At 45.9% G+C, this 22,131-nt stretch overlaps 1 protein-coding gene across 1 annotated transcript in view; it reads left to right on the top strand.

The window, feature by feature from the left end:
* ABCA13 (ATP binding cassette subfamily A member 13) overlaps positions 1-22,131 on the top strand; it is a 393,578-nt gene that overhangs the window by 247,438 nt on the left and 124,009 nt on the right. The window contains exons 50-51 of the mRNA XM_042248365.1: positions 19,085-19,139; positions 21,137-21,314. Of these exons, the coding sequence (XP_042104299.1) occupies positions 19,085-19,139; positions 21,137-21,314 (233 nt within the window). The remainder of the gene's footprint in view (positions 1-19,084; positions 19,140-21,136; positions 21,315-22,131) is intronic.

Here is a 22,131-nt window from a genome sequence, read left to right as displayed (position 1 = left end):
TCATCGCTTACCATAATTTACTTTATGCTGAGCCCTCCACTCATCAGTTACCTGTGTTGACTGCAAATTCACTCCCTGTGCTTTCTTCTTTTGGTAAATGACACGGGTCCATTTCTGGAACCCAGAGTGGATTTATTGGTTTAAGGGGATGTTATATGCTTCACTTGAGTAGTTTATCAAATTCGTTCAGTTATTTGAAAAAAAAAAAAGAAAGAATACAAGCGGATGTATAAATACCAGTAGGTCATAGTTGTCATAATTTATTTACAGGATTTTTTTTGAAGCATTAATTCACATAGAAATAAATGTTAAACCATTTCCCTAGTATGCCATGACTGCAAATTCATTCTGCCGTATTTGTTTTCCCCTCTCCACCAATTTTCAAAATAAAACAGGTTTAATTATTCTGTGGCACTGCAATTGTTTTGGGATGGCAGTACATATAATATAAAAATGTGTATGCCCAAGTGAAGTAATAAAGAATATAGAGTGCTATGGATGAGGGCCAGCAGAGGGGTGTGTATTGTATCTGAAATGTACTAGGGGCATTAAATATTTTTATATCCATGGTCCCATTTAGTGTTTGTGTTAATTTGGTAGGGTGGGTGACATTTGCCTCTTTCACTGTTTAAAAAACTGAGATTCAGAGGAATCACCGATTACCTGCTTGTTGAGTGATGGGGCCACAGTTCGGTTCTAGGTACAGCTGATAACACAGCCTTTGCCTTTCTGCTACAACAAACTGAGAGGGTGCTTCTAATAGGCACAAATAGAACATGCTTCATGGAGGGGCACATGCTTCATGGAACATGCTTCATGGAGGGGAGCATGCTTCATGGAACGTGCTTCATGAAGGAGAACATGCTTCATGGAGGGGAACATGCTTCATGGAACATGCTTCATGAAGGGGAACATGCTTCATGGAGGGGAATATGTTTCATGGAACATGCTTCATGGAGGGAAGCATGCTTTATGGAACTTGCTTCATGAAGGAGAACATGCTTCATGGAGGGGAACATGCTTCATGGAACATGCTTCATGGAGGGGAACATGCTTCATGAAACATGCTTCATGGAGGGGAGCATGCTTTATGGAACATGCTTCATGGAGGGGAGCATGCTTTATGGAACTTGCTTCATGGAGGGGAGCATGCTTTATGGAGGGGAACATGCTTCATGGAACATGCTTCATGGAGGGGAATATGTTTCATGGAACATGCTTCATGGAGGGGAGCATGCTTTATGAAACATGCTTCATGGAGGGGAGCATGCTTCATGGAACATGCTTCATGGAGGAGGCCACTAACACCGGACCTGGAACATGAGCAAAAGTGTGACTGATGTCAGGATGCTCCCGTGGGTGCTAGTGGTGCTGATATGAGAGGAGTCAGAGCATCTGCACAAGTTCCTGCAGGAAGTTCCAGTTGACCTCATCCCAAGGGCGAGTGTACAGGAGCACTGTTGATAGGTCTGAGAGGGCATCTGAGGCCAGCTTCTGCTCGACCTTGACTGACAGGGGAGGATGTTGGCCTTTATGCAGTGGGCAGCTGAAAGGCGTGGTCTGTATCTGAGAATGAGGATGGCAGGATCCCAGGGGTGTGTCAGGAAGAATAATCTGAAGCCCCGTGGTAAAGGCAGGGGCCCTGGCTGCTACCATGTGCCCTGCTGGAAGGATGCTGCTCCCAATTTAGGAGTGACCCAGGTAAGGCCAGGGCGCCTCAAGGGAAACAAGTGAAAATTATCAGCTTCAAAGAGGTGGGAGGAAAGGTTGAGCCTTTGGAGAAGGCAACAAGAAGAAAAATTAAGAATTTGACACCAGGACATTTAGAGGAAGAGCTTAAAGGATTAAAATATAAATCTGAGCGTTTAGTAATGAGTGATGTAGTGGTCAGTACTGATGACCTGGGAATGATTCAGGAGAAAGAGATAGAGTAAGGGGTTTATACAAGCTCAGAGGTGGTGGGTTCATGTCACATGTCGGATGAAAATACATGTGCAGCAGGATTCAGACAGCTGGAGAGATAAGGTCAGGAGAGGGGTCGTGAATAAAAACCATTTAGCCCAAACTGACATGGAGACAGGAAAGTCGGGGTGGGAGAGGGTGGGAGCGGGAAGAAGGCAGAGGGGCTGTGGCCCCTGAGGTGGGAGATCTCAGCATAGAGTCCAGAGAAAGGTAGAGTGTCAGGAAGAGCAGGAAAAAAAAATCACCCAGTATTCCAGCATCTCCAGGAAAATGGGTGTGTGGTGCGTTGGCTGGTGGCTTCTGTGGAGCTAGACATGGGGACTTGTGGAGATGGAATCAGAGGGAAGGAGGGTGGTGAGGGAGGCCTTTTCAGGAATTTAGGAGGCCAGATGGATAAACTCTGCCCTGTGGGAGGTTGGCTGTGAGGAAGGATGAGCAGGGAATGTGTGTGCGTGTGTATGTGTGTGTGTGCAGCTGTGTGTCACATGAGCAGCGATTGGGCCTGGGGACAGTGTGACTAGTCGACAGGCGTCCGCCGACTGTGTCTTCTCCGCCCCAGTTTCTGGGGTCCCAGGCCTTCCTGGTGAGAGGGTCAGCTGAGAAGCATCCGCTGGTAGTAGACTTTTTGTTCCTTTCTTGTAAGGTTGTGTTGACTTGAAGAAGACATTTATTATCAGCTACTGGCAACTTCTTGAGCAGTATGTTATCTGTGTTACATCCCATTTCCTCTTGGCATGTGTACGTGGTCCTCATGGGAAGGAAGGTCTATGTGGTGAATTGGGAGCACAGTCCCTCGGGAGAGTGTGTGGGGACCTGTCATAGCCAGGCGTTGATTAAGGACTCTGATGAACAGGGCTCTGCAAAGAAGCCCCTCCTCACACCCCTGGCTGTCTGTCTGTCTGCAATGGACAGACAGCAAGCTGTTAGCTTAGCCATTGTGATGACTCAAGAGCTCACGGGCCATGGGACTCAGGCAGGGCCATGCAAGCGGACCCTGAGTCCTGAGCCCAGCAGAACAGGGAACCTGATCAGTGGGCATCTTGGCAACAACCGCTGATGAACCGCTCTGCGTACAACATACCTGCTTCTCGTCTCCAAGGACCTGGGTCCTGGCACACCTGGAGGCCCCTGCCTTCAATGGAGGAGCTTTCTGAGCCCTGACCTAGCCTGGCCACCCTGCTGTGCCCCAGCAAATTTGCAGCTTGTCAGGGGTCCCCTGATTTTAAGCGTGAAACTCAGTGTAAAGCAGGTGACTAGCCTAGCCCAGCATCTGGGGTCATCGTCAGATGACTGGCCGGCTGGCGGCGGTCTAGACAAGTAGACGTGTTCATGCATGGACTCTGCAGGGAGGCTCTTCCTCCCGCGTGAGTCCATTGTCCTGCTCGGTGACTGCCCACAGTGGCCTGGACATCTGTGGGTTCTGGGCAGAGCCCTGCAGCCAGGGAGGGGGCAGGCATGGATGTGGCCTCAGTTCATCTGAGGAGTGGGGGTCACAGAATGCGGCAACTCAGAGGCTTTGTTCGCATGTCAGCAGGATAGTCACACGGTGAGGTCAGACCCCGGGAGACAGTGAGGGACAGGTAGGCCTGGCATGCTGCAGTCCATGGGGTTGCAAAGAGTGGGACATGACTTGGCAACTGAACAGCAACAACAGCAAGGTCATATGATGATGTTTTTCTGGGTTCCGAGGAAAGTTAAAAGTCAGTTGAGGCCAAGTCCCCCAGCCTGGACTGCTTTTTCCCGTGCCTCCCCCCATCAGTCCATCTCTCTGCCCTTGGGATCCTGAATATTCTCAGTATCTGCACCACCTGCCCCTGTGTCAGCCTCTTGGGTGAGTCCCTGGACTCCCACTTGCCCCCAACCCCACAGCCTCATGTCCTCTAAGTGCCCACATCACCCACAAAATCCTTCCTTCAGATCACACACCCACCTGCCTTCCTGTATCTCCTGTAATCAAATTAAAAAGACTCCTCCCTACAACCTGAGGCCCCCCACTTCTGGCCAGACAGCCCCTCCTGACTCTCTTTCTTCTGAATTCCTCTCTGCCACACCCTTCCCTCCTTTCTTCTTGGTTTTTGAGGAGCCTGACTGTTTGTCATACCCTCCTGGGTGAAATAATAATAAAACCTTCAAACCCAAACCCAAGTTCAGTCCTGCTTGCCCATCGCTGGCACCTCACCTCCCCCTTCACATTGTGCACACGTTTCCAGCCCCCTGCCCCAGTCTGGGTGCTCCCCTTGGAAAGTATTTTTGTTGAGATTCCACTGATCGTGATTCAGGAGTAAAGACATGGTTAAGATGCTTTGCTCAGGGAAGCGTTTCTAAAGCGGTGAGGTTGTCCTGGCCCCGTGTTCAGACACCAGTGCCTGTGTTTCCTCCCACGTCAAAGGCCACCTTCTAATCTGCTGCTGACCCGTCAGTGCTCCCCGTTCCTGCCATGCTCCCCTCCTACCCTCTCTGTGGCTAGCCCGTAACCCCACTGACCTGCTGCCCCTTCGGGCCTGGTTTCCGCTCGGCCTTTGTCCACAGCACCTCTTTCACTCTTCTTCGGCCTAAACATTTCTGCTCAACTTTCTACATTAAACAAACAAACAAACAAAAAACCATATTGAGATACGTTTGACATACAAAAAACTGTAAACATAACATAGACACCTTGATGAGTTTGGGATAAGTATACACCCTGGAACCATCATCATGGTCAGGCCCCTAACGTTGCCTTTGCCTCCCTTCTGTCCTACACATCTGTCTGTCCATCTGTCTACTTCCCTCTATCTCTCTACTGTCACTCCCTGGTGGCTCAGATGGTAAGGAATCTCCCTGCAGTGCTGGAGACCTGGGTTCAAGCCCTGGGTTAGGAAGGTCCCCTGGAGAAGGGACTGGCTACCCACTCCAGTATTCTCACCTGGAGAATTCTGTGAATATTCACTGGAAAGACTTATGCTGAAGCTGAAGCTCCAATACTTTGGCCACCTGATGTGAAGAGCTGACTCATTAGAAAAGACCCTGATGCTGGGAAAGATCGAGGGCAGGAGGAGAAGGGGACGACAGAGGATGAGATGGCTGGATGGCATCACTGACTCATTGAACATGAGTTTGAGCAAACTCCAGATGATAGTGAAGGACGGGGGAGCCTGGCATGCTGTGGTCTTGGGGGTCACAAAAAGCTGGACATGACTTAGCCACTGAACAACTACAGCAATCTATTGTCTATCTATCCCTCTATTATCTATCAATCTATTTTGTGATTAAAAAACATAACATCGATCCTTTTAGCAGATTTTAAATATGCAATCAGTTCAGTCGCTCAGTCGTGTCCGACTCTTTGCGACCCCATGAATTGCAGCACGCCAGGCCTCCCTGTTCATCACCATCTTCCGGAGTTCACTCAGATTCACGTCCATTGAGTCCGTGATGCTATCCAGCCCTCTCATCCTCGGTTGTCCCCTTCTCCTCCTGCCCCCAATCCCTCCCAGCATCAGAGTCTTTTCCAATGAGTCAACTCTTCACATGAGGTGGCCAAAGTACTGAAGCTTCAGCTTTAGCATCATTCCTTCCAAAGAAATCCCAGGGTTGATCTCCTTCAGAATGGACTGGTTGGATCTCCTTGCAGTCCAAGGGACTCTCAAGAGTCTTCTCCAACACCACAGTTCAAATGCATCAATTCTTTGGCCCTCAGCTTTCATTACAGTCCAACTCTCACATCCATACATGACCACTGGAAAAGCCATAGCCTTGACTAGATGGACCTTAGTCGGCAAAGTAATATCTCTGCTTTTGAATATACTATCTAGGTTGGTCATAACTTTTCTTCCAAGGAGTAAGTGTCTTTCAATTTCATGGCTCAGTCAACATCTGCAGTGATTTTGGAGCCCAAAAAAATAAAGTCTAACACTGTTTCTACTATTACCCCATCTATTTCCCATGAAGTGATGGGACCAGATGCCATGATCTTCGTTTTCTGAATGTTGAGCTTTAGGCCAACTTTTTCACTCTCCTCTTTTAATGCAGTGCCTTAAACCCTAGGCTCTGTACAGAGATCTAAGACTTACTGCTTGTATAATTAAAACTTTATACCTTTGATAAACACCCCCCATCTCCCCTTCCTCCAGCACTTGATAACTACTATTCTATTCTTTGCTTCTAGGAGTTAAACTAGTTTAGAATTCTCATGTAAGTGGGATCATATAGTATTTGTTCTTCTGAGTCTGACCTGATTAATTCAAGGAAACAATCAATAAAGTGAAAAGGCACTTTATGGAATGGGAGAAAATATTTGCAGACCATATAACCCATGGACTTAATATCCAATATATATATAACACTTCTGACTCAATAGCAAAATAAATAAACAACTTGAGTAAGAAATGGGCCGAGGACTGAACAGATGTTTTTTAAAGAAGACATGCAAACGGCCACATGGGCTGAACTGAGGGGACCTGGCTGAGTCATACTTCGGTTACTGCGGCAGGCAGACAGACAGAGGGTGAGTGGAAGTCACAGTCAAGGGCTCCCGCTTGCCTCCTGTCTGAACTCAGAGTTGCTCGGACACTGCTGCCCAGCGCTATGGACGCCTGAGCTGGGGGCAGGAAGTATGGTCCTGCGTCAGGAGCCAGAAGGAGCTTGTCCCTTCCTCCCACCCCCGCCCCCTCCGCTCCATACCCCACTTTCTGAATCCCCTTGGAGGGGACAGTTTGCAAAGGTGCTCTCAGCCCCAGGGAGAGGAAGGTGACTAGGGCAGGGCGCACATGGGAGCGATGATGTGCCCGCAGCTGGGGGTGAGATGAGCCTGTGAGCAGGAGGGAAGCAGGTTACAGTTTCACGGGGTTACTTTTTTTTTTTAACATAATACAATTTTAGTTATGGTAAGAGTAGGCCTCCCTACTCACAGGATTGTTTTAAGAATCAAAGTAATTCCTACATAAGAGGGTTTGGGGGAAACCACGCAGCCAAACAATTCTAGTTGCTGATATTTTTCAGGAGGAAGTAATGAGTATATAATTTCAGAATTATCTTTAAAGTTATGCTTGCATAATGGTTTAAAATAGTTTTTAAAAATTATAGCAACGTACATACCTCCAAGCAGGAATTTGTTATAGTGGAACAGTGTAGAGAGACAATAGGTATCTATGTATAACACACACACATACACAGATTCAGAAATATTAATGGTGGCTTTTTCTCTGAGTAGATGAATCACAGAATGTTTAAAATTTTCTGTCTCATGCAGTAAATTATGAATTTTCTCCCATGTATGTATAACTCTTAAAAAAGAGACTGCTTGGGAAAAAAAAAAATCAGTGTTTCACAGTAAAAACAGCAGTTAGATAGCTCTCCGCAGAATTTTTATCCTTAAAAATTTCACTATTCAAAGCCTAGAATAGAACAGTAAATACAAAGCCATTTCCTCAGAGTGATCAGAAGGAAAATATGTTTAGCAGAGTTTCCTCCCTACATTCCTTTTGATGGAATAAGATGTACATCCCCTAGGAATAAACCCCTGAGTACTGGTGAGAGAGCCCAGGCCTGAGAACCGGAGGTCAGCTCAGATCGGTCCAGCAGAGTTTCTGCACAAAGAGATGTCGGGTGTCAGGAACTGGCCGTCAGCACTGGCCTTCAATTTGTTTGGAGATATTTGAGAGAGCAAATCCAGTCTCACCCAAGCGGAGGTGATGAGCTCCCTGTGCTGAGAGGGCCGTAGGCACTAAGGTGTCAGGACCAGCTGCTGGCCTCATCAAGGAGGAGTCAGAACAAAAGACAAAACCAGCTGTCAAACCCAGCGCAGGGTCAGGGACCTGCCCCACGTCTCATGGAAGGAAGACAGCGCACACACTTTAGAGGGGGTTATCAAGGGAGCATTTTAGGATGAGCTCACATCCGCACAGATCCAGGCAGATGTGTGAACTCATGAGCAGAAGAGAAAAGGTGAAGGAAAGCCAGCCCAAGTTGCAGGGCTGGGGAAGAAGATGACTGCTGAGATGTAGATGGTGGCATAGATTTTCACTGGATGCAGAGTCACCATATTGATGGCAAGTCTTCCTGTCCCATGTGAGTTTCCTCAGAGCACAGAGGGAAAGGATGATGTCATTAAACTGGTGATGATGATGAGGAGAGATCATGGATTAACTAGAGAAAGAAAACAGGCAAATAATAATTAAAGTAACAAAGAATGATGAGAGAAGAAAGCGTGCATCAGAACAAAACAGCACAACTTTGGGCCAACAAAGGGGTCTGCCATGAATCAAGCAATATTCCCAAACTGGAAAGTATGTGATAGAGACTACTGATTAAAAAATCTGATGATTTTTCTGAAGTTCAAAGCTAAAGAACAGTTTCTTTAACAAAGCTGTGACAGATTACTTTTGAAGCGATACAGATAAGCTCGGCTTCTGACTTGCAGAAATTTCCTTTGAGACCTGTTCTTGTACTCGGGGATTATTTAGAAGTGTGTTGTTTAAATTCTAGTCTTCTGGAATTTTCTTGTTACCTTTCTGTCATTGCCTTTTTGTTTGAGTCAGCATAGTTAGAGAACACACTCTGCATCTTAATGATTTTATGTTGGCTGAGGTTTGTTTTCTGGTTCGGGTGTGGTTTATCTTGGTGAAGTTTCCATGGGGGATGGAAGAAATGAGTATTCTGCTGATGTTGGGCGGAGTGTTCTCTGTATATCCATTAGGTTTTACTGCCTGGTTTTGTGGCTCAGTTCATCGATACACTTGCTGATTTTCTGTCTCGTAGTTCTGTCATATGCTGAGTGGGGTGTACTGAAGTTCTCAAATATAATTGTGGATTTGTCTGCTTCTCCCTTCCGCTGTGCTGGTTTCCCCTTCATGTATTTTGAGGCTCTGCTGGTTGGTACATAGTTATGTGTTCTGGGTGGACTAATTCATTTGTCCTTGTGTAGCATTCCTTATTGTTGCTATAATTTTAGCTGCTGTTAAGTCAACTATAATTGATATTAATACAATTTTCCTGCTTTTTAAAATTAATATTTGTACAATATATCTGTTTGGTCCTTTTATTATTAGCCTATGTCATTATACCTGAAGTGAATTTTGTGTAGACAGAGTATCAGCTCAGTTCAGTTCAGTGGCTCAGTCGTGTCCGACTCTTTGTGACCCCATGAATTGCAGCACGCCAGGCCTCCCTGTCCATCACCAACTCCCGGAGTTCACTCAGACTCACGTCCATTGAGTCAGTGATGCCATCCAGCCATCTCATCCTCTATTGTCCCCTTCTCCTCCTTCCCCCAGTCCCTCCCAGCATCAGAGTCTTTTCCAATGAGTCAACTCTTTGCATGAGGTGGCCAAAGTACTGGAGTTTCAGCTTCAGCATCAGTCCTTCCAAAGAACACCCAGGAATGATCTTCTTTAGAATGGACTGGTTGGATCTCCTTGCAGTCCAAGGAACTCTCAAGAGTCTTCTCCAACACCACAGTTCAAAAGCATCAATTCTTTGGCGCTCAGCCTTCTTCACAGTCCAACTCTCACATCCATACATGAGTCCTGGAAAAACCATAGTCTTGACTAGACGGACCTTAGTTGGCCAAGCAATGTCTCTGCTTTTGAATATGCTATCTAGGTTGGTCATAACTTTCCTTCCAAGGAGTAAGCGTCTTTTAATTTCATGGCTACAATCACCATCTGCACTGATTTTGGAGCCCCCCAAAATAAAGTCTACCACTGTTTCCACTGTTTCTCCATCTATTTCCCATGAAGTGATGGGACTGGATGCCATGATCTTCGTTTTCTGAATGTTGAGCTTTAAGCCAACTTTTTCACTCTCCTCTTTCACTTTCATCAAGAGGCTTTTTAGTTCCTCTTCACTTTCTGCCATAATGGTGGTGTCATCTGCATATCTGAGGTTATTGATATTTCTCCCAGCAATCTTGATTCCAGCTTGTGCTTCTTCCAGCCCAGGGTTTCTCATGATGTACTCAGCATATAAGTTAAATAAGCAGGGTGACAATATACAGCCTTGACATACTCCTTTTCCGGAGAATTTAGAGCATTACTTTACTAGCATGTGCTGCTGCTGCTGCTAAGTCACTTCAATCATGTCCGATTCTGTGCGACTCCATAGACAGCAGCCCACCAGACTCCCCCCTCCCTGGGATTCTCCAGGCAAGAACACTGGAGTGGGTTGCCATTTCCTTCTCCAATGCAGGAAAGTGAAAAGTGAGAGTGAAGTCGCTCAGTCGTGTCCAACTCTTAGTGACCCCATGGACTGCAGCCTACCAGGCTTCTCCGCCCATGGAATTTTCCAGGCAAGAGTATTGGAGTAGGGTGCCATTACTAGCATGTGAGATGAGTGCAATTGTGCGGTAGTTTCAGCATTCTTTGGCATTGCCTTTCTTTGAGATTGTAATGAAAACTGACCTTTATCAGTCCTGTGGCCACTGCTGAGTTTTCCAAATTTTCTGGCATATTAAGTGCAGCACTTTCACAGCATCATCTTTCAGGATTTGAAATAGCTCAACTAGAATTCCATCACTTCCACTAGCTTTGTTCATAGTGATGCTTTCTAAGGCCCACTTGACTTCACATTCCAGGATGTCTGGCTCTTGGTGACTGAATACACCATCGTGATTATCTTGGTCGTGAAGATCTTTTTTGTACAGTTCTTCTGTGTATTCTTGCCACCTCTTCTTCTGCTTCTCTTAGGTCCATACCATATCTGTCCTTTATCGAGCCAATCTTTGCATGAAGCGTTCTCTTGGTATCTCTAATTTTCTTAAAGAGACCTCTAGTCTTTCCCATTTTGTTATTTTCGTCTATTTCTTTGCATTGATCACTGTGGAAGGCTTTCTTATCTCTTCCTTGCTATTCTTTGGAATTCTGCATTCATATGCTTATATCTTTCCTTTTCTCCTTTGCTTTTGCTTCTCTTCTTTTCACAGCTATTTGTAAGGCCTCTCCAGACAGCCATTTTGCTTTTTTGCATTTCTTTTCCATGGGGATGGTCTTGCTCCCTGTCTCCTGTACAGTGTCACCAACCTCCGTCCATAGTTCATCAGGCACTCTATCTATCAGATCTAGTCTCTTAAATCTATTGCTAACTTCCACTGCTTCAGCAATATGTGAACCGTGAACTTCCAGATGTTTAAGCTGGTTTTAGAAAAGGCAGAGGAACCAGAGACTAAATTGCCAACATCCACTGGATCATGGAAAAAGGAAAAGAGTTCCAGAAAAACATCTTCTGCTTTATTGACTATGCCAAAGCCTTTGACTGTGTGGGTCACAATAAACTGTGGAAAATTCTGAAAGAGATGGGAATACCAGACCACTTGACCTGCCTCTTCAGAAACCTGTATACAGGTCAGGAAGCAACAGTTAGAACTGGACATGGAACAACAGACAGAGTATAGTTGGATCTTATTTTTTAATCCACTCTTACTAATCTCTGCCATTGAATTGGCATATTGAGACCATTTACATTGAATGGATTTACATTTTGATTCTGACACTTTATTATTTGTTTTCTTTCTTCTATTTTCTTTCTTGTTCCTTCCTGTGAAGTATGGAACAGTTTTTGAGTTTCTGTCTGGTTTAGCTGTCATATTTTGAGTATCTCCTCTGATCTAATTTTCTTAGCGATTCTTGGTGTTACAGTGTACACAGGTGACTTACTGGTAGTGGCATTTGCTGCTTTGCTGTATAGAAACATTACTTGAACTTAGGCCCCTTAGGTCTCTCCATTGTAAATTATAACTGTCTTAGGTATTTACTTATAACTGAGCGCCATCTTATATCCTGTTCTAACTATTCCTTATGTCACAAACTATGACTTGAGAAACTCATGTGATGAAGGCCAGTCTGCTATGTTTATCTCCATTTTAAACGCATCCTGATGTTCTTCTTTCCTTTTGGAAGTTCTAAGTCTTCTTCTGCTATGATTTCCTTTTTGTTTAGAAGACTGACTTTTGCTATTTTAGCGTGTAGGGTTCAGTTCAGTTCAGTTGCTTAATAGTGTCCAACTCGTTGTGACCCCATGGACTACAGCATGCCAGGCTTCCCTGTCCTTCACCAACTCCCAGAGCTTGCTCAAACTAATGTCCATCAAGTCAGTGATGCCATCCAACCATCTCATCCTCTGTTGTCCCCTTCTCTTTTCACCTTCAATCTTTCCCAGCATCAGGGTCTTTTCTAATGAGTCAGTTCCTCACATCAGGTGGCCAAAATATTGGATTTTCAGCTTCAGCATCAGTCCTTCCAATGAATATTCAGCACTGATTTCCTTTAGGATTGACTGGTTTGATCTTGCAGTCCAAGGGACTCTCAAGAGTCTTCTCCAACACCACAGTTCAAAAGCGTCAATTCTTCGGCGCTCAGTTTTCTTTATAGTACAACTCTCACATCCATACATGACCACTGGAAAACCATAGCCTTGACTAGGTGGACCTTTGTCAGTAAAGTAATGTCTCTGCTTTTTAATATGCTATCTAAGTTGGTCATAGTTTTTCTTCCAAGGAGCAAACATCTTTTAATTTAATGGCTGCAGTCACCATCTGCAGTGATTTGGGAGCCAAAAAAAAAAAATAGAGTCTGTCACTGTTTCCATTGTTTCCCTATCTGTTTGCCATGAAGTGATGGGACTGGATGCCATGATCTTAGTTTTTTCAATATTGACTTTTAAGCCAGCTTTTTCACTCTCCTCTTTCACTTTCATCAAGAAGCTCATTAGTTCTTGTCCGCTTTCTGCCATAATGGTGGTGTCATCTGTGTATCAGAGATTATTGATACATGAAATAATAGACTGGCTCCAAACTGGGAAAGGAGTACGTCAAGGATGTATGTTGTCACTCTGCTTATTTAACTTATATGCAGAGTACATCATGTGAAATGCCAGGCTGGATAAAGCACAAGGTGGAATCAAGATTTCTGGGAAAAATATCAGTCACCTCAGATAAGCAGAGTAGGTTTACTAATGGCAAATTCTCTTTTCTTTCCACTGAGAATGTTTTAATTTCTTCATTCTTTAAATATGGTTTCTCTGAATGTATAACTCATGGCTGTCAGTTAGAAAAGAAAATTCTGCACTTGAAAAATATGCCAATTTCTTTTGGATACTATGGTTGCAAATGAGGAATCCACTGTAGTTTGAGTTTGTGTTACCATCTTTTTCTCTGGCTGGTTTTAAGACCTTGTAAAATTATCTTTAATTTTCGGGAATTTAATTATAATACACTGTGGCATGGATTTATTTGTGTTTTCCTATTTGGGATTCACTGAAGTTTCATTTGGGATTAGCTCTGGGCTTTGTAGGTTTACATCTTTGGCCAGTGTAGGAAAGTTTTCAGCCATTATATCTTCAAGTGATTTTTCAACCCCTCTCTCTCTTTTCTTCTTGGACTATGATAATAAGAATGTCAGGTCTTCTGTTATTTTCCCATAGGTTCCTTAGTTTCTGGGATTTATTTTCTTTGTCTTTTAGCTTGGGTAAGTTCTGTTGTTCATCCTCAAACTCACTGATTCTATCATTCTGTTTCCACCCAGCTGTTGAGTATATCTAGTAATTTTTTAAATTTCTATTTCTTTCAGTTTTAGAATTCCTACATGATTATTTTTATCACTGCTATATATATATTTTTTTTACTGATACACTGAATTATTTTTACATTTAAAGAGAATTCACAGTTACATGTTGAAACACCTTTATGATCTCCATTGTCAGATAATTCTCACATCCTGACTCATCTCAGTGTTGGTGTCTGTTCACTGTATTTTCTCTTTCAAGATGTGATTATTCTGATTCTTGTTATGAAGGATATTCTCAGTTGAATCCTGGACATTTTGGATGCCAAATTATTAGATTATGAATCCAATGAAGTGGTTTTGTTTTGTTTTTAGGCAGGCAGTCTTTGGTGAAATCTAGCCTGAGAATGAGGTAGATAATGTATGTTGAACCTACCTCTGGGCCTGCAACAGATCTGCCTTGTTTTGGAGGGTGGGCTCAGATATACTGAGCCTGGCAAATAAGATACCAACATGCGCTGTCTCGCTGCTCCCAAGTGAGGGTTTAAGTTCATCTCCCAGAGGACCCTTGACACCCCAAGTGCCCCGCCTCACAGCCCCCTTAGCCTCAGTGATGCTGGTGGGATGGAGGTGTGGCCCCTGAAGGGCTGTAGGGTGGGACAGAGCATGGTGTGAAGCAGGGTGCTGGCAGCCCTGCCCCACGTGGCCACGTTGTCTGGTGCCCCAGGTGGATCGGGGCTCTCTTCCTGCTGCCTCACCGTGCTCCGCCTCCCTCAGCAGCTCTCACTGGCCAGGTGTGGGAAAAGGCTCAGCTCACCTTAGAACGCTGGCAGGGGATCCATGGTGCCAGCTGTCTCCACAGGTAGGAGGGCATCCACTTCCAGATGGGACCTGCTGTAGGGCGGTTTTCCTAGAGACCTTTGGCTGGAATGACAGGTGGAGTGGATATTGCCAGGAGGGTTTTCTTTCACTGGGCCAGACTTTTCTGACTTCCTGGCTCCTTGGAGCCAGACCTGTTGGCTGTTCCCACTTGGAGGTGGCATCTTGTCTGGATGTGTGGGGCCAGTAAGTAAACCAGGGGACACACAGTGTCCTTCCCTGTGTCGTCAGATCCTGATCCTGCCTGTCAGAGCCTTTCTCTGAGTTCTGTTGTGTGATGGCCAATGGTTTGTGGTCTCACAAGGGAGTAGAGGAGCCAGAATTTGATTTCTGACTCTGACCACAGTCTCCAAGGCAGCAGGTCCTGTAACACTGCCTATAGAACATGGCGGGGAAAAGCCAGATGTACAAACTCCTGCTCAGTGGTAAAGAATCCGCTTGCAATGCAGGAGACCTGGGTTCGATCCCTTGGTTGGGAAGATCCCCTGGAGAAGGGAATGGCCACCCACTCCAGTATTCTTGCCTGGAGAATCCCATGGTAGGCTGGTAGGCTACAGTCCATGGGGTCACAAACAGTTGGACACGCGTGAACTACTAACACTTTCACCAAACTCCATACATTGTGAAAGTGTTGCTTGTAAAGTAAAGAGACCACAGAAATATCCTTCTGTGGGATGTAGCTCAGAAACATACCGTCAACATTCCTAAGGAAAACGAATGCCCAAAGACGGTCATGTAAGGGATTCATCAGGAGTAATATCACAAAAATACTGAATCCATAAAGTGAATAAAATAACTTGGTGAACATTGATTCTAGTAAAGCACATAGATTATGCACACGTTTGCATGCATGTAGCAAAAAATTAATTGAAGGTCATGAATGATCCATGAAATAGAAGATACCTAAAGTGAAATATAACTTAATAATAATGTGTGTATGGATAAAACTGTGGACATTTTGAAATAGTTAATATCAAAATGCAAATAGTAATTAATTCTGGTTGGTTTTGGGTTGGATTACAGTTTAATTTTACTCTCTACCCTATTCTTTATCTAAAATCTTTTTATGATTAGCATCTACTACTCAATAAGCATAATAATTAATCTTAATATTGATAACAAAATCTCTTTTTCCAGGAGAGATTAAGAGGAAGAAGAGACAGAGAGAAAGCCGTTAGAATGCCTTCTAGACAGAAAAGTTCATACATTTCTCCTACTACTCTGTCAGATTAATTAAACTCTTCCATCTCTCATAGGGAATTAATTAAAAGAACAAAAACTTTTGCCCATGAGTTGATGCCAAAGCCAGTCTTTTCTTTAGGTGTAGATGTTTAGCGACATCTGGGTATTAGTACTTGCAAAGATAAGTTTTACTGAAGAAATGAACCCCAAAGTGACTGCTTGAATTGGAGACAAGTTAAGTACTTTGCTATTGTAGTGAATATTGGACAAAAGGACAGATGTGCATTTTTACAAATGACAGATATACAGACTCTGGAAACCATAGAAGACGTGGTCTAACGAAAAGACTAAAAACTAATTTTATACATTTGTACATTGCCGTGGGCCAATTCTTAGAAAAGCTGGAATATAAATGGCAAGAATAATCAAAGAAAATTCAGGCAAGTGTATTCAAAATGTACTTTTCGAAATGTCGTTTCTGAAAGCCTTTGGAGACGACACTGAAGAGAGATGTGAGTGATTTCCTTTCATCCCGTGCGGTGCTGGAACCATGGTCCTTCTCGAGGAGCCTGGGCCTTTCCCTCATAATCAGCTCTGAGTTGTTGCCTAAGCGCAGCCCTGAGTACACATGATGTGACAGAAACAAAACCCAGTTACAGGGATTGCTGTTGCAGTTCCATGGTTCCTACAGAAGGGCATCACAGGCTGTGAATGCAGACAGTGGATGCGCTGGGGTCCAGGTAGTCAGGATTGTGGCTGTCACTCGCCCACTGATTGTGTTGGGCCTTAGGTGACTCAGATGGTAAAGAATCTGTCTACAATGCAGGAGACCCAGGTTCGATCCCTGGATCAGGAAGATATTCTGGAGAAGAGAATGGCAATCCACTCCAGTGTTCTTGCCTGGGAAATTCTATGGACAGAGGAGCCTGGCAGGCTACAATCCATGGGGTCACAGAAGAGTCAGACATGACTTTCTCTTAGAGAGGCCACCGGAGTCTCCTCCACCTCAATTTCCTCCCTCCCCTCAAGCCTTCTCTCAACTCTGCAGCTTCTGAGCGGCTGGCTATAGCCTCTCCATCACGTTAGAGAATTCACTAGAAGCTCACAGAACTCAGGGAAGCCCTGGCCCTACAATCACAGTATTATTCTGTTACAAAGACTGCAAGTCAGAAACATCAGCCAAACACAAGATGCTGAAGACGCCACCTCCTGCCTCAGAGGTCAGGCTGGCCCACAGTCTCAACCCTCTAATCACATGCTGTTTTATCTCTTCTGAATCTACTCCCTTGGACTAACTTCTAGAACATTGTAGACTGAGTCCATCTTCTGTGCTCATGACAATCCTCTAGCCACCTGAAGGCATTTTCAGGCTCCCTCTTGCTCCAGGGGTTATTTTCAGGTTAGTCAAGTCCAGTGTTCTCCTGTGTCACTAAAATAAAATATTTCCCAAGCTGCTCGTCAGCGAGCTGCATTTCTCTAGGTGCTTTCTCATCCTGAACGTACTTATTCATCTGTGTAGCCCTGAGTGTCGCACGGCATTGCCAATGCCTGGCGGGACCCTTGCCAGATTTTGGCTGGATCTGCATGTTTTGAGCACAGTCCTCAGTCCCTTAGCTGCTGGGCCACCTCTCAACAGGGCTGGTGGATGCTGGGCCGCTTGTCAGGTGACTCAGCACCTGAAGGAGCCGGAGCTGGAGGATACCTAAGGAGGGGGAAGAGCCTTATTCAGGGAAAGGAAGACAGAAGAGGGGGTGTCAGTGGTCCCGATAGGCAAGTGGCCAAGAGCAGCAAAGTTGTCTCATGGCAGATGTGTACATCAGGTCTAGGGGCTGGGAAACCCACTGCAGGCATTTGGTACACAGGCTGAGAGTCTGTGGGAGAGTACCCAGACAATATTAATTTAAAATCCAGAAATGGTTCTGGAAAGCTGTACTCTCTGCTGTGAAAGCTGTTGCTTTGGTGTGTGGCTGAGCCCAGGGCGGGAGGAGAGAAGCCTGGAGTGGGAAGGAGGCATGGGGGTGGACAGGGAGCAGGGTGCCTGGTGGCGGGGCTGGTGGGACCCTGGCTTCTGTCGTCTCTTCTGGCACCAAGCTCTTTAATTATGTTTACTTCTGCCCCATGTGTTTCCGTAAATATTTGACATAAGAGAGTGCAAAATACAGATCACTGGCTAGAGTCACCAGAGGAGGAGACGTGTAGGGGAGCTGGGTGAGGTGGCGAGAATGCGGTGATGAGCTCCGCGTGCAGCTGCGCCTCAGCTCTGCACCTCTGAGATGACCGGTCAGAACAGGAAAAGGAGTCGGTCTTTATCGTTGACAGTAAGACGAGACGCCTGACGCCCTGCAGTTCTTCTGGGTACAACACTGATGGAGTTTGCTGGGGTGCGGAGCACACATGGATGTCTCAAAAGCCTTCATGATAAAATCCTGTTTTTAAAAAAATAATTTTATTTTTAATTGGAGGATAATTACTTGACAATATTATTATGGTTTCTGCCATACATCTCCATGCATCAGCCCTAGGTATACACGAACCTATTGATGCTTTTGAACTGTGGTGTTGGAGAAGACTCTTGAGAGTCCCTTGGACTGCAAGGAGATCCAACCAGTCTACCCTAAAGGAAATCAGTCCTGAATATTCATTGGAAGGACTGATGCTGAAGCTGAAACTCCGATACTTTGGCCACCTGATGCAAAGAACTGACTCATTTGAAAAGACCCTGATGCTGGGAAAGATTGAAGGCAGGAGGAGAAGGGGACGACAGAGGATGAGATGGCTAGATGGCACCACTGACGCTATGGACATGAGTTTGAGCAAACTCTGGGAGATGGTGATGGACAGGGAAGCCTGGTGTGCTGCAGTCCATGGGGTCGCTAAGAGTCAGACACGACTGAGACTGAGCGACTGAGCTGAATTGAACTAATACATGAACCTAGAGCCTATCAAGGAGAGTGAAGTCAGAAAGACAACCATTGCATATTAACATATATATATGGAGTCTAGAAAGAAGGTACAGATGATGAAGTCCTTTTAATCGACAAGTTGATGGCAAGTTCTCCATATTAGCTGCTGTGGTTACAGCAATTAAAAGCCTCAAAAAGCTAACAAAGCCAAAAACAAAACAATCCCAAAAGCAAAGCTGGGCCAATGGAGTGTTTCAGTTTTCTGTCTAGACTTGGCTTGATTTAGAGAAGTTTTGAGTATTTCACTGGTTTCCATGAAGGAATCCCCTTGATGTATTGTTGTTTGGTCTTCCTGAGCCTGGCTCCCCACAGTAGATCACGGGTACCACATTACCCGGGCCACAGTGACGGACAGTCCGTCGCTGTGACGTGTTAGCGCTGAGGCTGTCGTGTAGTGCAGGTGTGTTCAGTACCCGTGGGTGGTTTCTGGGAGCAGTGGCTGCAGAAGCTCCAGTGCATGCTGGTTGAGCTGCTGGGTGGGACTCGCCATTCTCGAGGTGGAGGGACTGTCCCTGGCCAGGTGGGCAGGCAGCACTGGGCACGGTGCCTCGGGTGGCTAGCAGGCGGGCTGTCCCTGGATGGCAGGCCGGGCTCTCTCACTCATTTTCAACTTGTCTTTCATAGGAATCACGCTCTACAGCCATCCGTATGGAGGGGCCTTACTGAACGAGGACAAGATGTGAGTTGAAGGCACAGAGGGTGGGCTGGCTAAGGAAGAGCATCTTGGGGTTGGTAGGGGTGCTTCTCATCCTTCTCATCCGTGAGTGACGCCGGCAGATGCACTCAGTGGAGCAAGACTTGGGCGTTGCTGTGTAAAGGGTGCAGACAGGGACGAGTGAAGGAGGACGTGCATCAGCTGAGTCTCAAAGGGATGCGTGTGTTGCATGGCTTAGTTCCAGGTGGAAGTTGTTCTAAGGGGATGATTCACCAGAGCCCATGGGACCCAACATCTTTTTCAAGTGAAGATTGTAAGCAGTGTTTACTGAGGTCGCCATAGCGACGCCTCTTGACAGCTCCTGCAAGTCTGCCCTCGCTGTGCACATGGAGATGGTGCTAGTGAGCCCCTTTATGTACAGACCTGAGTCTCCTCCTCCCCGTTTCCCTTCTCTGCCACACAGTGAGCAAACCGTTAGTAAAAAAATGGATGATAAGAAAAAGTATTATTTATGCACTTCCTGTGACCTACCAGATGGGGTGGGAGGACATTAATCTGCCTGATGGGCGACCTCCCCTCATGTCCTGAACATGGCAGGTGGTCCTCACGTTTGCACGTGGACTCTTGGGGTCCTTTCTTTACCTGACGCCTGCCCAGGATTCTAGGTGTGGGCCTGTCAACTTCGGTTATACAGTAAGACGTGATGGATGGTTTGAGCTGAGCCATTCAGCTGGGCTCTGACCATCCCCGAGGAGGAGGCAGTGGTGGACCAGAGGTGTTAGGAATGTTGTAGTTAAAAAATGGCCCAGAAAGCACAGTGTGTGTCATCGCCGAGCACCGCCATCCATACAGAGCTTCGGTGCTTTGAGAGCTTAGATTCCGAGGTGGGCTAGTCACCTCCCTGCCTCTATGGGAGCTGCTGTCCAGCAAGGTGGCCCCAAGTGGGCAGAGGGCACAGCTTAGCATGCAGGCCAGGTGGCAGGGGCCATCCTTTTTACCTGAGCACAGACTCAGTGTCATGTCAAGGCTCTGGGTGGGCAGACGGGCACCTGCGGGTAACCTTCACTCTTCTCTATGTCCTCTGGATGCTGGGAGCTGTAACCCAGGCCTTGAAAGGTCATCATGGGGATTTAGTAAGAGAATCCACACCCTTAGCCAATATGCTGGCTGGTCCGGTTAATATTTTTTTTCCTTTGAGGAGAGATATATATAGTCACAGTGTAGGCAGAACTCACTGGCTATTTGAAAAGTAAATGAATGAATCTGCATTTTTACCTCACTTTCTTACAGTATAATAAAATCCACATGAAACAAACACTTAAAAGTAAAGCTTTAAGATAATGAAAGAAAATGTCTGAATATTTTTGTAATTTTCATGAACTAAAATGTTCTAAGACCAATGCAAAGCCTATAAAGTTAACCAATATACTATATAAATATATATTCGAAAGTGGAAAGTAAGTTGAAAAATAAACTTTAAAAAGTGAAGAGAGAAACAAAAATATTTACAACACATCTGGCCGCAGCTAGTTTTCTTGAGACTGTGAGACCTTCTTATAAGTCAGTAGACAAAGGATGCAAGATCTTTTTTTTTTTTTTCACTTTTTAAAGAAAGCAAGTGAAAGATTCTTTCAATTCTGTCATGCTTTACAGTTTTCAGAAGTTTCACACATATGATTTCATATCGTCCCATAATAATTTTTCCCCACCCCTGTCCTCCCTTTGGGCTGCCGTGGTGGCTCAGGTGGTAAAGAATCTGTCCACAGTGCAGGAGACGCGAGTTCTATCCCTGGGTTGGGAAGATCTGCTGGAGAAGGGATGGCAACCCACTCCAGTATTCTTGCCTGGAGAATCCCACGGACAGAGGAGCCTGGCGGGCTACAGTCCTCAGGGTTGCAAAAAGTCAGTCCTCCCCATCCCTGTAACCATTCAACTGATAACCAGCAGTTCACTGACCGTAGCAGCAGAAGATGGCCCGGGTCCCCGTCAGCCTCTGATGCCCGTTCTGCTCCCACCCGCAGCCTGGAGAGCATCCGCCAGTGCGGCGTCGCCCTGTGCATCGTGCTTGGCTTCTCCATCCTCTCTGCGTCCGTCGGCAGCTCCGTGGTGCGGGACAGGGTGACCGGGGCCAAGAGGCTGCAGCACGTGAGCGGCCTGGGCTACAGGACCTACTGGCTCACACACTTCCTGTTTGACATGGTAGGACTCTGCTGCTGTCCCTCTGTGTCCCTGCACCCCCGGGAGGTGTGTGTGCATGTGTGTATGTGTGTGTGTGTGTGGCTGCCCCTTGCTGGCCAGTTCCTGGGCCATTCACTTTCTTTTTTTTTTTCATATTTTTATTATAGTTTATTAGATAGTGAAGTCGCTCAGTTGTGTTCGACTCTTTCCGACCCCATGGACAGTAGCCGACCAGGCTCCTCCATCCATGGGATTTTCCGGGCAAGAATACTGGAGTGGGTTTCCATTTCCTTCTCCAAGCCATTCACTTTCCATTTCACTTTCCAGTCATGTTGCTTCCAAGGAGGGGAAGATGGACATAAGCTGGATCTGTGCAGCTGTGGGGACAAAAGATGTAATTCCCACCCAGGCGAAATGCTCAGAACTGTATAAGAGATGAACTAGCAGGAAGACAGTTAAAACCCAGCATAGCAGTCAGCATAGGAAATGGAAATTAAGGTGTTGTGAGGACCCCAAAGAGAAGGAGATTCACCCCAATTGAGGTAGCCAGGGATGCCTTCCTGCAGGACACAGTGTATGCACAGAGAATGAGAGAAGTGAGAGGAAGAAAACTATTGAAAGCAGGCTGACTCAGGAGCAGGACAGACTGAGGGGCACTGAAAGCTGGTTTTTAGGAGAAACGGTCGTTAATGAGAACACCAGCAGGGCAGGCAAGCACAGCAAAGTCCTGCACGGGGCGTGTGTCCCAACACCGCGGTGAGTGCTGAGAGGCTCGTACTCTAACATGGGTGAGGAGTGGGTGATCTCATCCATCCCTGCTGTTAAAACAGCGCCCTCC

This window comes from Ovis aries, chromosome 4, assembly GCF_016772045.2.
Source record: "Ovis aries strain OAR_USU_Benz2616 breed Rambouillet chromosome 4, ARS-UI_Ramb_v3.0, whole genome shotgun sequence".
Taxonomy (NCBI): domain Eukaryota; kingdom Metazoa; phylum Chordata; class Mammalia; order Artiodactyla; family Bovidae; genus Ovis; species Ovis aries.
Note: the sequence above shows the minus strand (reverse complement) of the source record. Positions and strands in the feature narration are given on the sequence as shown.